Genomic DNA, 14,674 nt, shown 5'->3' on the forward strand with positions numbered 1-14,674 from the left:
TTATTTCTAATAATGTTTATTTCTGCCTTTCCCTTTTATCTTGACTAGCCTTGCTAAATGATTATGTTTTAGTAATATTCTTTGTTTAAATACTTTTTAGTTTATATTTCTGAATTTTGACAGATAGTACAGTCATGTAACTATCTCCCAAAATCTCATATTCCTCAAACTTTCTACCTGACTCTAGTCCTCTGGCAAACACTAATTTGTTTTCTGTACCTGTAGTTTTGACTTTTCTAGAAAGTCATGTAAGTGGAACTTTATAATATTAGCCCTTTATTGGTTGAGATTTTATTGATGTAATTATAAATTTATATAATTTGTAAAATATAAGATCCCATGTACCCTTTCTCCAGTTATAACATTAATACAATATCATAATCAGGATTTTAATGTTGATACAATTGATCTTGTTTGATTTCTCTGGCTTATAATTTGTGTGTACGCTCATACTCATTTTAGTTCTATATGTTTTCTTGTATGTATAGGTTCATTTAACCATAATTTAACCATATAGAGGGCATTTGAAAAACATCTGTATTGGGATTTTAGTTTTTGTTTTTACAAATAAAATAATCTGTGAATATTCACATACAGGTTTTTATGTGAACATAAGTTTTCATTCCTCCCCAGAGGAATGCTTAGGAGTGCAATGGCTGGTTTATGTGGTAATGCTGTGTTTAGTTTGGGTCTTAGGTCTTCAGTATATTTTGAGTAATTTTAATATATGATGCCAGATCAGGGGCCATCTTCATTCTTAAGCAGCCGGGTATACAGTTTTCCCAACACCTCATTCAATGTTCTTGGCACCCTTATCAAATATGAGAGCTTGTTTCTGAGCACTCTGGTTCATTGACCTATATGTCTGTCTATATGCTAGTACCACACTATTTTGATCACTGTGGCTTTGTAATACATTTTGAAGTTAGGAAGTATGATTTATCAGGGTTTTTTTTTTTTAACCGTTTTTTAGAATTGTGTTGGCTATTTGGGGTTCACTGAGATTTCATATGAATTTTAGTCTTTTTACCACTAAATATGTAGGGTCTTTTGTTCATGGGCTTTATTAGATTAAGAATGTTTCCAATATTTACTTTTTAAAATTGTGAATAGGTGTTAGTCAAAAATAGATTTGCTCAAAAGTTTTCTCCATAAATATCATACCAATTTCTTTATATAGTGAATTGAATTGACTAAATTTTTTAATGTTTAACTAGCCTTGAATTCCCAGAATAAATCCTACTTGGTATTATATTGTAAATCCTACACACACACACACACACACGTGCATGCGCATATATATATATATATATATATATATATATACACACACACACACACACACACATATATGAATTAAAGAGAATTTGAGTTGCTAATATTTTGTGAAGAATTTTTATGCCTATTCATAAGGGATATTGGTCTATGATTTGCCTTTCTTATATTGTCTTTGTTTTGTTTTAATATTAAGATACTGCTGACCTCATAGAATAAATTTGTAAACATTCGTTCCTTTTTTCCTAGAACTTATATAGGATTACTATTATTTCCTTCTAAAATATTTTGTAGAATTTATCAGGAAATTATTTGAGCCTGATATTTTCTTTGCTGGAGATTTAAATTATGAATTGTTTATTTGATAGATACAGCATGAGTCATGTTATTTGTTTCTTCTTGAGTGAGTGTTAGTAGCTTGTGTCTTTGAAGTGCTTTGCTCTTTTCCTTCTTAGTTATTGAATTTATAGATATGAAGTTGTTTATAATATTCACTTATTATTAGCCCCAATGTGTGTAAGATCTTTAATGATGTCCCCTCTTTTAGTCCTAATATTGGCCTTCAATCTTTTTTTGATCAGAGGTTTATCAAATTATTAACCTTTTCAAAGACCAACTTCAGGTTTCATGGTTTTCTCCATTTTCTCTGCATTCCGTTTCATTGATTTCTATTTATATCTTTCTTAGTTCCTTCCTTCTTCTTGTTTTGGGTTTAATTTGCTAATCTCTTTCTAGTTTCTTACGCCTAGATCATTGACTTGAGTTCATTCTTCTTTTTTATTATAAACATCCAGTTTTATAAGTTTCTTTTTAAACATTGCTTTAGGTACATTCTATAATATTCTACATATTGATTTGATTATATATATCATCTTTTTTTTAAGTACTGGGAATTGAACCTGGGGCACTTACCACTGAGCTATATCCCAGCTCTTTTTATTTTTTATTTTAAGACAGAGTCTTGCTAAGTTGCCAAGGCTGGTTTTGAACTTGTGATCCTTGTGCTTTAGCCTCCTGAATTTTTGTAATTACAGCAATGCACCACCACATCTGGCTGAATCAAAAAGGTTTTTAACTTTCCCTTATGACTTCCTCTTTGACTCATGGGTTGTTTACAAGTGTGTTGTTTGTTTCCCAGTATATGAGACTTTTATAGTTGTCTTTTTGTTGATGATTTCTATTTTAATTGTATTACAGTAAGAGAATATTTGTTGTATTAGTTCCATTCTTTTAAACCTGTTGTGGTATATTTTAGATGTTTTTGGTTTAGTCTGCATTCTGAAGTTATTGGGTGTGTGCTTCCTGTCGATCAAGTTGTTAGTGATCTTCAGGTCTTTTAAATCTTTGACAATTTTTTGTTCTGTCATGTACTGAGAGGAATGTGGAAATCTCCAACTCTGATTGTGTATTTGTCTGTTTTTAACCTTTTTTCCATCAGTTTTTGCTTCCTGTATCTTCTGTGAATATATCTGTTTTTTCAGATACATACAAGTTTAGGATTGTTATCCTTTTCTGCTTGAGTTCACCTCTCCCTAATGTTTTTGCAGTCGTCTCTAACCAGCTTCCCAGATTCTTGGTGTGGGACAAGCTCTTATAATGGATTTTAGAAAGCCTGTCCTGCAAGAACTACAGAGATAGTATAGATTTAGTCATTGAGGCAGCAACTGACTTATGCCATAACTGGTGTGGCCAAACTATCTTTTTTACTTCTTTTACCTAGACGCATTGCTCTAGAGAGATATCCTTAGACAGTAGAACTTTTGCAGGTTTCTTTTTTTTTTTTTTCCATCATTTCTCCAAGCCATCCTCACATCACCCAAATTCTACCCCTGCTTCAATCAGTAAACCTGGCTTAAGTTTCCTCTGTCCTGTGGACTACTTTTAATCTCCTTTGCCTCATAGGATCTGAGTTCCTGACAGCTACTGTCTGCTTCACATACAGTTTAGAGTCCAGTATTTTATGATCCCAGCTCTTTGATCTGTATTGCTATTTATTTTCTGGCCCATAGAGATGCTCATCATTTTTAAGCCTGCATTATATCTTCTTTGATTTGGACATTTTTATATTTCATCCATTTTACTCTGAGTTTGGAGTAGAAGTACACTAAAATATGAACTTATAGAACCATTTTGTCCAAAGTCCTAATGATAATATAAATGCAGATTAAAGTCATTTTAAACTGCTATGTGTTACTCCATCATCTGAATAGGTCACATTCTATTCACTCACTAGATAATTTTGATAAAATTTGATTTCAAGAAATAGCAAGTTGAAACATTGTTCCATAGCTTCATCTTGATGGAAAACTATATGAAAAATACTAAATTCAGTTCAAAACAGTTTGCTACATGTAAAATGTGAGAATAAATAATTCTGAAGGTAAGGAAATACAGACCCCAAAGAAGACAAGCAGGAAACATCTATGGCTTAAGCTAAGTAAGAGAATGCACTTTGAGATAGAAGATCATAAAGAGAAAAGAAAAGAGAATTCAGTAGTGAATTTTTAGGACCACCCACATGTAGATAGTAAAAAGAGAAATAAGAGCTCATGAAAAGAGATTGAAAAGGGACATTTGAAATGTAGGAAGGAGAAGAGAATTTCTAAAACAGTATTCATCATTTTAGTAAACCACTAAAATGATGAGAACTAAGAAAAATGATAGCCTGAGAACCAGACTTAAATTCTAATTTCTACCCTTCTTTTCACTAGCTATGAGACTTGGGGTTAACAAACTAAGTCTCAATTATTGTATCTGTGATGATCTCTAAGGCTCCCTCTGCCTCCAAAATGTGATGTTTGTGGGTTTTAATGGATAGAATATTAGACTATGAGGAAACTATTTCAGGAGAGTGTAATATCCCAGTTATAGAATGTAAAGAAGGTTTCTTTGATGCACCATGTTATGATACCATATCAGAATGAGAGAAAGCATACTATAGCAAAAGAGATTAGGTAACAGCAATCAGAAGATATTTGGAATATAGTTTTGAATTCCTCATAATGCCATGGAAAATAAAATAAACTTAATGAATGTTTTTCTTTTAGTTACACTCCAGTGATTTTTGTTCAGCCAAGTGAATCTTCAGGAATTTTTCATGTTTTATATGCTGTATTCCTTCAAGAGAAGAGATACATGTATTAGGGATTAATTTTGTAGTAAAATAACTTCATTTAGAGTAAAACCTCTAGTTGATTCAGTATGGATGTGCATTTGAGGAATGATAGGTTAACAAAATTGTTATTTTAAGTCTGCTACTTGGACCACCAGTAAACGCACCTCTGGGCAGTTGAAAGGGAATAAATAGAGCACTTCTGGGATGTGGTTTAGGGCACTACAGGAAATATAAATCTCATTTTTCTCTAGGGTACTCCTTGAGATTGTGAGCTGCTTTTGGTGGGGCAGGAGGGGAGTGGAGGTATGATATTTATATCTGGAAACTTTCTGACACCAGAAATCACCTGATTCTAGGCATACCTATTTTCCAGTTTTCCTGAAAATTATGTAAACTGTACACTGTTTGTAGTATTTAGTTAGGATAGTTTATAAGGTGACTCAGAGCTGAGAATGAGTTAATCTTCCATCTCTGTCCATCTTTGGATTTTAGGTTTATCAGAAGTTTATCCTCAGATTAAGATTTATGGCAGAAACTTTCAGTCTTTTGTAAACAGTATGCCAAATATTCACTTATTCTAGTGTCATAGATGTATGAGTGAACTGTGGTTAAGGAAATACTCTCAGGTCTTAGAAATCAAGAGTGAAGACGGGCATGAGGAGAAAGAGGCATACCCCTCCTAAACATGACCCTATGGTCACATTTGGTAGGCATGCCATGGACCCGGAGCCCCTCGTGGGTGAAGTCTTGCTTATTACCTTGGGAGTAGAGCTAACTTAGCTCTATAAAGAATGGCTTCTTCTCCATTCTTCTCTCTGTTGGTGCCACTTCAACTCAACCCCAATCTGCTGGTAACCTGATTTTTAACTATTCATGATTCAAAGACCTTAAAGTTGTAAGAAGATTTTCATTTAATAGGAAGAGAAAATAAAGCACAACCCCAATCTGTATGTGGGTGGTATTCTCCACAGGATTTCAGCTAACATTTGGTTTCCTTTTATCACTTTCAGTTACCCATGTAGTCATGCCGGCCTTTATGCTGTGTGTAGAAAATTTTGTTTTGCCAGTAATTGGTCATTTTATGTTAGAAGGCCATAATGGAGTGGAACAGAGAACTTCTGAACACAGATACAGTTTTATTGTATTTGATGATTGTAATCCATCCTTATTACTAGTAATTTTCAAAGTAGGTTTATAGCATTTTGGCCACTTCAAAATAAGGCTTAAACACTTGTTAATAACCAGATGAAGATACTCATTGGTAGAATATAAATTGAGATAATTACCTTTGAAGAATACTTAGTCATCAGAAACCATTTACCTCTTAAGACTATAACTTTGGGAAGACATTGAACTGTTCCTAAGAAAAGCTCTGGTAATGCAGATTATATAGATATAATTCAGTTTGAATGGAGTTTTGAGTAATGAATAAAATACCCAAGCTAGAAGACCAGAAAGAAATTGTTTTCTGAAATTTAACAAGTGCTTTGTAAAATCAAGTCTTCTTAGATTTACTAGTGTAAATATCAGTCAAGCTGCTTAAAGACAAGCTAAAAATAAGAAAACTAGGAGTAAACATTATATAGAAATCAAACTTTTTAAATATAACTTTTCAGAGAACATATTCAGTGTATAAAGTGAATCTCAACTTTAATATTCTTTCTTTTTTTATGTAATAGGGAGCTCACTTTCAAAATCCAACCCATATACTAAAATCTGCTGGACTTACCTGCAAATTGATAAATAAATATTTATTTTACAGTTTAAGCCAGTAGAAAGGGGAGTTTGGAAAATGATAATGGAGATGGTACAAAATAAGGTTGGAAAGTTATAAAGGAGCCAGATCTTAAAGGATCTTTTGTACTCAGTGTATTAGTTTTTTATTGCTGTTGTAAAAAATTATTGTAAATCGTTGTTTTCGTGGTTTAAAACAATACCTACTTGTTTTTATCCCAATTTCTGTTGTCAGAAGTCTGGGCACAGTGTGGCTCAGCTGGCACTCTGCTTAGGGTCTCACAAGTGTGAAATCAAGACATCAACATTATTGGAGGCTCTGGAAAAGAATCACCTTGCAGGCTTATTCAGGATGACACTTTCTATGTGACTTCCTCTATCTTCAGGCCACTAATTGTGTGTCACATCTTTCTTATACTACTAACTGGAGAATCTCTCTAGTTAGTCGCAGAAGAGATTTTATTTCTTATACTACTAACTGGAAAATCTTTCCTGCTTTAAGATTAGGCCCGCACAGATATGTAGACCATAATTCTACCTACCACAAGCATGTTAGAGTGAGGGCTTTATTCTGAGGGATATGTATTTTAAGTAGAGGAGTGAGCTGATTAAATTTGTGTTTTATAATGTTCACTTTGGTTATAATATAGATACGGATTTCATACAGTGAATAATAAGTGCTGTCCTTGGTGCTGACCACATCACCTTAGATGTGATCTGGAGTTCACAACTGCTAGGGCTGTTGACTCCAGGAACATTCTGCTTGAATTTCAGTCTGGTAATTAGGAAGCCTTTTTCCAAACTGTTCCCATACCATGTCTCCTAGATCACTATTTCCTTTGAAATTCAGGACTGACCGTGATTGATTGAAACTAAACCTCATCCACAGGGGAGTGTGGGAAATTCAGTTTTCAGCTTTCTGGTCTTTGCAGAACAGAAAGGCCTATCAGGAGGAGGCCTTTCTGTACTGCAGAATAGATATAGGAAGCTCATCTCGTTTAGGCATCCATAGAAAACCATGGCAATCCATATATTAACAAGGCCCTGGATTTACAAGGCAATAAACAAGAAAGATGCATATAGATTTTTTATTTGTTAAAATTAATAATACATGACAGTAGAATGCATTTTGACATATGATACATGAATGGAGTATAACTTCTCATTCTTCCAGTTGTATAAGGAGAATTAGTAAGATGGGTAATTGATTGAGAGAAATAGAGAGGAAAGATAGGAGTTCAGAATGACCACCTAGTTTCTGGCTAGGGTAAATAGGTAATGCTATTTCTATGAAAGAATGACAGATAAAATGGAGTAGCAATGGTTTCTGGACACGTTGATTTTGAGAAAATTCTAGGACTTCACAGTGTCCCAATTTGTAGACCATTTAATTTATAGTACCCTTGCTCATTTATAGAACTGCATAATTTTGTCATAATTTTGTGTACAAATATGTTTGTAGTTGAGATTGGTTCCATTAGCTATAGTGTTAAGTATAAATGAGCCTAGGAGTATACATTATTATTATTATGTTTTAGTTTTTTATTTAAATAGACTCATAGCTTACCACTAGTCCTTTTATCTTATTGTTGAATAACTTTGTTTTTGTTTCCCCCAGAAGGACTCATGGGTACTCTACTCTCTAAGTCCTTTCTTGTTTCACAATAGCTGTTTGTTAAATTTCTTCCTAAACAAAACTGGGCTGGTATAATATTCTTGAGTCATCCTTTCTAATTTTTTTATTTGGTCAGTAATAGTGTTGTTGTGTTCTTCAAGTTTGTTTCAGTCTGTCTGCACTCTCCCTTTCTATCATGTTCTATAGTTTATTATATATCTTTTGAGCCCTCGGGTTGTTATAGCCACACACTTATTTCTAGTCCTTACAGTATTTGGGGTGCATTTTCTTCTTCATTTGTGTTTTCTTTTCAATTGAGTTCTGCCTGTTTTTTACTTATTTATGTGTTCCTTTCCTTCATTCTTTTTGCTGTGATATGTACTTAGTTATTATTTCCTTGACAAAGTTTGAGGGCTAGGATGTTACTATGTTGTCTGATTTTCTATAGTCTGAGGAAAAACATCTGGATTTGGGGATCAGCTTATATTTGACCACGTGACTTCTGCTGTCTTTTGAGGTTGTTTAAAATGAAATAATCTGCTTTTACCTACTTGAAGGCATATGCTAAGAAATGGGGTAGGGAAAAGATACTTTTAGACTGTGAATCACTGCACGTTTTAAGATTGGCGCTGTGGACAACTTCATCTTTTTGTTTTTGGGGTTTTGGTTTGTTTTGGTTTGTTTGCCTTTGCTAAAATCCCAACATCCTGACAGATACAGAGGCTTTTTGTCACCTCTTCAGCCTGACGGACTCCTTAGCCCCTTCTTGTGCTTTTCTTTAAATTAGGAAGTATTATCAGGACACTCAGGGTTTATCTCTTTACTCTCATTCTCTATGATGGTGTCTGGGGTTTGGATTCTGATCCTTGTTTCGCTGAACAGCATGGTGCAGAGCTTTTGGTTTCTTTAAAAAGGTTAGACAGTAAGGTTATGTCCTCTTTTCTTTTGTTGCTGCTGGTTATTTTTTTTTAATCTTTTTAAAAAAATGCTATTTTTGTTTTAAGTCCTAAGAAAAGATTCTGAGATCTGTTTCATCATACCTTTTCTAAGAAGTCCCACATAAGTAAGTAGATTTCAGTCTTATATTTTCTAAGGGATGCATGCATTTTACTAATATAAGCTCCAGGGCAACCAAGATATAATGCTAATATTTTTATTTAGATATGAACTTAGAATTTATAAAATGTTCACTCATTGTTATTTTATTTAATTCTTTTGATTATCTTATAAAGAAAGAAGGGTGGGACTTAATAACTAGTTTTACTAATGAGGAAACTGAGATCTAAAAGGATTGAGTGAGTTGCCATGTCACACAGCTCATTACAAGATGGAGTCAAGACTCTAAAGTCAGAGATAATGCTACTTTTACCATGCCTTGTTACTCCACTTATAGGAAATTATTACCTCCATCTCTAAGCACAGATGTCTTACTATATCATTAATGTTCCTACAAACTTTATTATGACACTGAATTTACTGAGTAAAAGCCATGAAGTGAGAGAAATTGGAGAACAATCTTGTGTGACTATGGTATTCTGATTCATAATTAAACTCAGTGTGACTTAGTTATAATAAAAGTCATATTAAGTCTTTTTACCACCACCACCCCAAATTCCTCAATAAAATTCTCCAAGGATGACTGTGAATACAAGATATTCTACTTGGGTAATTTGACCCTGTGGGCCCTATTCTCATTTCTATAATTTACTTTCTTCTTGATGTATTTTGCTTTTTATTCCTACTTTAATGAACTTGTATTGTTTATTTTCTCACTTTTTTTCTTCCAAGACTGTATCCTTGACTTTTCCATAAATTCCTTGTCTTACAGCTGAGGCCAGGCTGGAACATTTAAACAAGCTGGGTTCATAGCCAACATATGTGTTGTTGGCTACCCAAGACCTCAGAAATTGCTGACCTACTTCCATCATCCCATTTATTATCAAGGAACATATACTTAGATATCTTCCCTTGATGATGACAACTAAGAAAGTACATCACGTGGAGAAGTTAGATTTTCTCAGTAATCTAGGTTCTAGGTTCTGTTTTCTTTCCAAATCCATTCTTATCTAATGCAGACCTGGTGACCATCTAAAGGATAAATACTTTCTCTCTCCACAAGGATGTGATTTGCTGTGGTTTCAACAGGACAACCCTATCAGGTCATAAAATCCACAAGCGTGATCCAGTCAATCTAGATACATACCTACCTATATAAAACAATAAATAGAGGAGGTAATATTAAAATAAGATATTGAGTAGCAGTATAGTTTACCTATAGTCCGAAAGAAATCCATAGCTCATGAGCTAGTAGTTTAAGCTGACTCTTCTTTTTTTTATCCATGTTTTTATCCTTCTAGGTATCATGAACTGATAACAAAATATGGGAAGTTGGAGCCTTTGGCGGAAGTGGACCTAAGACCCCAAAGCAGTGCAAAAGTAGAAGTCCACTTTAATGATCAAGTGGAAGAAATGAACATTCGGTTGGACCAAACTGTTGCAGAACTAAAGAAACAATTGAGAACTCTAGTGCAATTACCCACAAGCAACATGCTCCTCTACCATTTTGACCATGAAGCACCCTTTGGCCCAGAAGAAATGAAGTATAGCTCTCGAGCATTGCATTCCTTTGGCATTAGGGATGGAGATAAAATTTATGTGGAATCCAAAACAAAATAACCTCTACCAGCCTTGTAAAAACACACATGAGGACTTCTTGCAGGGCATTTGGTTCCAATGTGGTTTTCTTTAGGAGGGAGAAGGTTTTTGTTTGTTTTGTTTTGTTTAGCCTTGGGAGGGGTTTTGTATTTTTTTTCCCCTGGAATGGGTAGGGGGCCATTTTTTGGTATTTTCTACCACAGATTTCTTCGGCTCAGCCAGCAGAATTGGTCCCATATCCAGTCCATAAGCCCTCTCATGAAAGATGACAACAAAATCACCGACTTCTTACTGTGCTCACTAGGGTTTGTCTGCCATTTGGTCATCATTACCCTTAGGTATCCTCATAAAAATAGCATGAATAGCCTAGCCCCTCAGAAGGGTGTCTGACAGTATTTAAATCAGGAGTCAAGGACACTTCACAGGAAGGGCCATCACTTCTCTCCCACTTCTCCCTGTTTCCCTCCCTCTCCCTCTCCCTCCCTCCTTTTTTTGGTTCACTTTATTAACTTTGATTTGTGTCAGCACATGTTTACCTAATAGTTTTATTCTATTCAAAATTAACTTCTTATTTCTCAACTTGAGTGATTTTTCCTCCTTCATTTCTCCCTTTTAAAATATTTTTGAGTGTTTTAATAAGCATTTTTCAACCTGATTCTGATCTCAGGTATTCAGTAAGAACCTGTAACTCTGTTAGGATCTTAAAGAAGAGCAGATGGAGAGTCAGAACTCCAGGAAAACTTGATATTTTTCTGGAAGCATGGGCAGAGCAGTCTGATCTCTTTATGCTACTATCTCACTTTTAATGCCCCTCGTGTATTATATCAGCCATTACTTCCATAACATGAAACATATTAGATTCCAGATTTCTTTTATTTTTGCTTATGAATGTATTTCCCCATATCTTTCTTTTTCATTACTTTAAACTATTGGGAATAGAGGCCTGACTTTATGAAGAATCCAGTGGACTGCTAGATATCCATGCCAGGAGAATGGAGAATCAGCTAACAGACTACCCCTGGTGTGTGAGGGAATGAAGTTGGGGGATATGAGAGAATGAGCTTTGCGAATGTCCTGCCTCTGTCATCCATTCAAAGCCCTTGCTCTTGCACTTTGCATTAAAGGTGGGAAATTTTAATCAAAGGGAGCTTTGATTCCCAGTTTGTTCCTGGGGTTTTGTGATGTAATAACTCAACAATTCTTTTGGTTTTACATTTCAATTTAGTTGCCACTATAGAAGAGTAAAGTATAAATGTCAAAACTTCCAAATTGCCTCCAAGTCATATTTTTTGTAGAAGTACATTTAAAGCACTTTTCCTGTAAAAGCTAGCCCCTTACCTACTCTGAAATCTTTGTGCTGTTTTCCTAAGCTAGCCCCTTACCTACTCTGAAATCTTTGTGCTGTTTTCCTATTCCTATTTACCAGATGTAGTCTCTTTCTTTAGTATGTCTTTTTTGGTCCACCATGTTTAGAGGTGGGAGACTTGAGAAACCCAGTTTAACTAGGGCAGAAGGTAGGCAGGTAAAGTACTTTTCAAAGAATGCAATTATTAGCTGGTTGCATTTGACCTTTTGACCTTTGTTATATAATTCAACCCCTCCTACAAACTTCATTTCTTATGAAATTTTTAGATAATTCTTGTAAATTCTTCATGTATGGGGAGTTGTGTTTATTATTGCTACTTTTTAAATTTTCCTATGCCATGTGGCAGATGTTTATTCTCTTAATGCACTTCAGGTTCAGTATCTGTAAAGCCTTTGACTCAGGCCTACTGAGGCAAATCTACATTCACTGTAACATTAAAGGTGGAAACCAAAGGGTTTGAGAAAGATGAATGAGGCCTATTCTCCTTCTGCTGTAGGCTGTATCTTTCAAAATCATAAAAATGAGCAATGGAGATCCAGGCTGAGTATAGACAAGAACAATTATTTTGCAATCACATTTTCCTGACAGATTTTTGGAACTAGGAAAAAAAAAGTGTGGCAACAGTGTCATGAAGATTAAAACTGTGGGTGCTTTGTGTTTGTGCGCATGAGTGCAGATGAGTTTGAAAGAGAAATTGTGTAATTGAGCCCGTCGCTTTTGTCACCCTGGGAAACAGATGCACTCTTATTTTTTGAAGTTGAATGATCCCTGACTGTCCCACAGCAGAAGGTGGAGTGAACACTTATGCTTTAATCATAAGTGGAATGGTCACAATAAGATATTTTATATATGACAAAGTTTTATGAAATGCTTTTTTACTGTTAGAGACCTGTTTCTTCTGTTACTATAGAACACAGTGTTTATCAACTGCAGGCATAATCCTTTTATTATACAGTTGCATGTAAGGGGAACTTCTCATTTAATTCAGCTGACATGGGTATTTTTAGGGCATTGATGGTTTTAATAATTGCTGAATAATTTTTGATTAAGAAAAAAATCTAATACAATTACTGGTCTTTTAGAGTTACAGAAGTAAATGAGAAAAGCTGTTTGAGCATGTGTACTTATAGATTCATTTGAGTGGCAGAGTAAAGATGCTGCTTTTGAAATAAAATTGGTGCTGTGTAGACACTTCTAACCAAAATTCTTTTTATAACAGGTCCAAGAGAAGGAGAGAAAAGACCACGGACCTTTGAGTCTACGAGTCATACCTAATGGATTGTCCATAGCGTGTCCATATTTTAATGTTGACTTTGTTCAGATTCAGTGGGAGCATATTGACTTTATGAGGCAAAATTCTGTCATAGCCAGTATTGTAGACGCATTGCTTCAGGCACAGTGTATAGAATACACCTCTCTGAAACAAGTTCTTTTTGGTTATGAAAAAGGAAAGCAGTAATAAAAGAAAGCCAAATGAAAACCAAGGGGCCCTTTCTACATGTGGCTGCATCGCTGCTGAAGCCATAGTAGAAGTCAGTTTTTGAATATGAATTGTCGAAATATCCCAGATTGCTTTAAAGAAAAACAAGTACAGAGTCATGTCTTTATTGTTGAGTTTTCTGTTGTTTCTGTAGCCTATTGCCACTGTTGCCACAAATATATAAGAAAGCAGTAGAGATTGTAAGCACCTTGTTTTTGAAGACCTTTTGGTGAAAATTAAGCCCAAAACATAAGTCCACTGTGTGTAACAGGGCTGAATGCTACAATGCTGTTTTTAAAACAAATTGTTGTTTGCTTTTAAAACTGAAAATTCAATTCTAATTAGATTTTTCAGCTATGTTGCAAAGCCAGCAGTGTTAGAAGCAGAGGGCACTTGTTGCACAAAGAGCTGATCACTATTTGAAGCACGCTGCCGATAGCTTTTAGTAACGCACGTGTGAGTGTGGCTTGCTACATGGGAAATGCTAGGCTCCAGTGTGGCTTGCTACATGGGAAATGCTAGGCTCCAGGGCATGTAAAACATGAATTCAGAATACTAGATTGTTCTAAGCAATGTCATTTCTGTTTATGAATTTGATTTTTCCCTTCATTTCATGTTAGATTGAAAATGCAAACAAACTGCTTTCAAGAACACCCAGAAGCTATCTGTGTTGCCAGATGTGTTGTGAACACTACTATTTTCATAGGTGCTTCCTTAAAATGTATGTCCATTGTAGTGATGGTGAGGGACTGGACTCTCTCAGGCTCTTTACTTGCCAGTTGTCTCCTGCAGTTAATGGAAATATATATATTTTATTTTAGAACATAATTTAAACATGAAGGTCTATTCTTTGCACTTTTTATTAATATATATAAATATATATATAGATAATCTTTAAAAAATTAAAAATCCAAGTCCATTTTCTCTTTGTGTTTTGATTTTTTTTTTCCTGGAGTGTTGGGTCAAGGGTATGTTTATTTTTATACAGCTAAAAGGGATCAGTTCTGTGGTTGAGTGAGTTCTTTGGTCAGATGGCCTAAACTAGTAAGAGTCTGACCATTTTTATCAAACTTAATTGGAATTTTTTCTGAAATTGAAAATTGCAAAACAAAGATTTATAAGAAATGTGTTATTGCTTTTATGTTAGCAGGATTTCATACTTCTCACATGCTTTTTATTTGTTGAGGATAAAGCCTATCTTTGGAGATATTTGGTACTCCCATTTTTGGAGAAAGATTGAAAATCTCACTTCAGTGAAGTAAAAAGTAAAAACAGCTCATATTAAAGAGCTGGGGTTTTTTTTTCCTTCGTAAAATAATTTTCTAGAAGCAGTATAGTCTGGGGCAGTTGAACCCTATTTGCTTATCAATAATTTCTTGATAAGCCATTATACATTAACCTTGTATCAAGAATTAAGGTCCAAATATTTCTTCA

At 34.6% G+C, this 14,674-nt stretch overlaps 1 protein-coding gene across 5 annotated transcripts in view; it reads left to right on the forward strand.

Moving 5' to 3' along the window:
• Positions 1-14,078, forward strand: part of Tbcel (tubulin folding cofactor E like) — a 58,070-nt gene extending 43,992 nt beyond the window's left edge. For 2 of the 5 annotated variants that reach the window (XM_026403481.2, XM_026403482.2), the window contains exon 9: positions 10,097-11,792. In XM_026403481.2, the coding sequence (XP_026259266.1) occupies positions 10,097-10,415 (319 nt within the window). In that variant the 3' untranslated portion in view covers positions 10,416-11,792. Of the gene's footprint in view, positions 1-10,096; positions 11,793-12,979 lie in introns of those variants that run through there. The other 3 variants (XR_003302106.2, XR_003302107.2, XM_026403483.2) reach the window with 3 other exon arrangements.
• The last annotated feature ends 596 nt before the right edge of the window (positions 14,079-14,674 follow it).

The sequence above is a fragment of the Urocitellus parryii genome, chromosome 4, assembly GCF_045843805.1.
Source record: "Urocitellus parryii isolate mUroPar1 chromosome 4, mUroPar1.hap1, whole genome shotgun sequence".
In the NCBI taxonomy this organism is placed as follows: domain Eukaryota; kingdom Metazoa; phylum Chordata; class Mammalia; order Rodentia; family Sciuridae; genus Urocitellus; species Urocitellus parryii.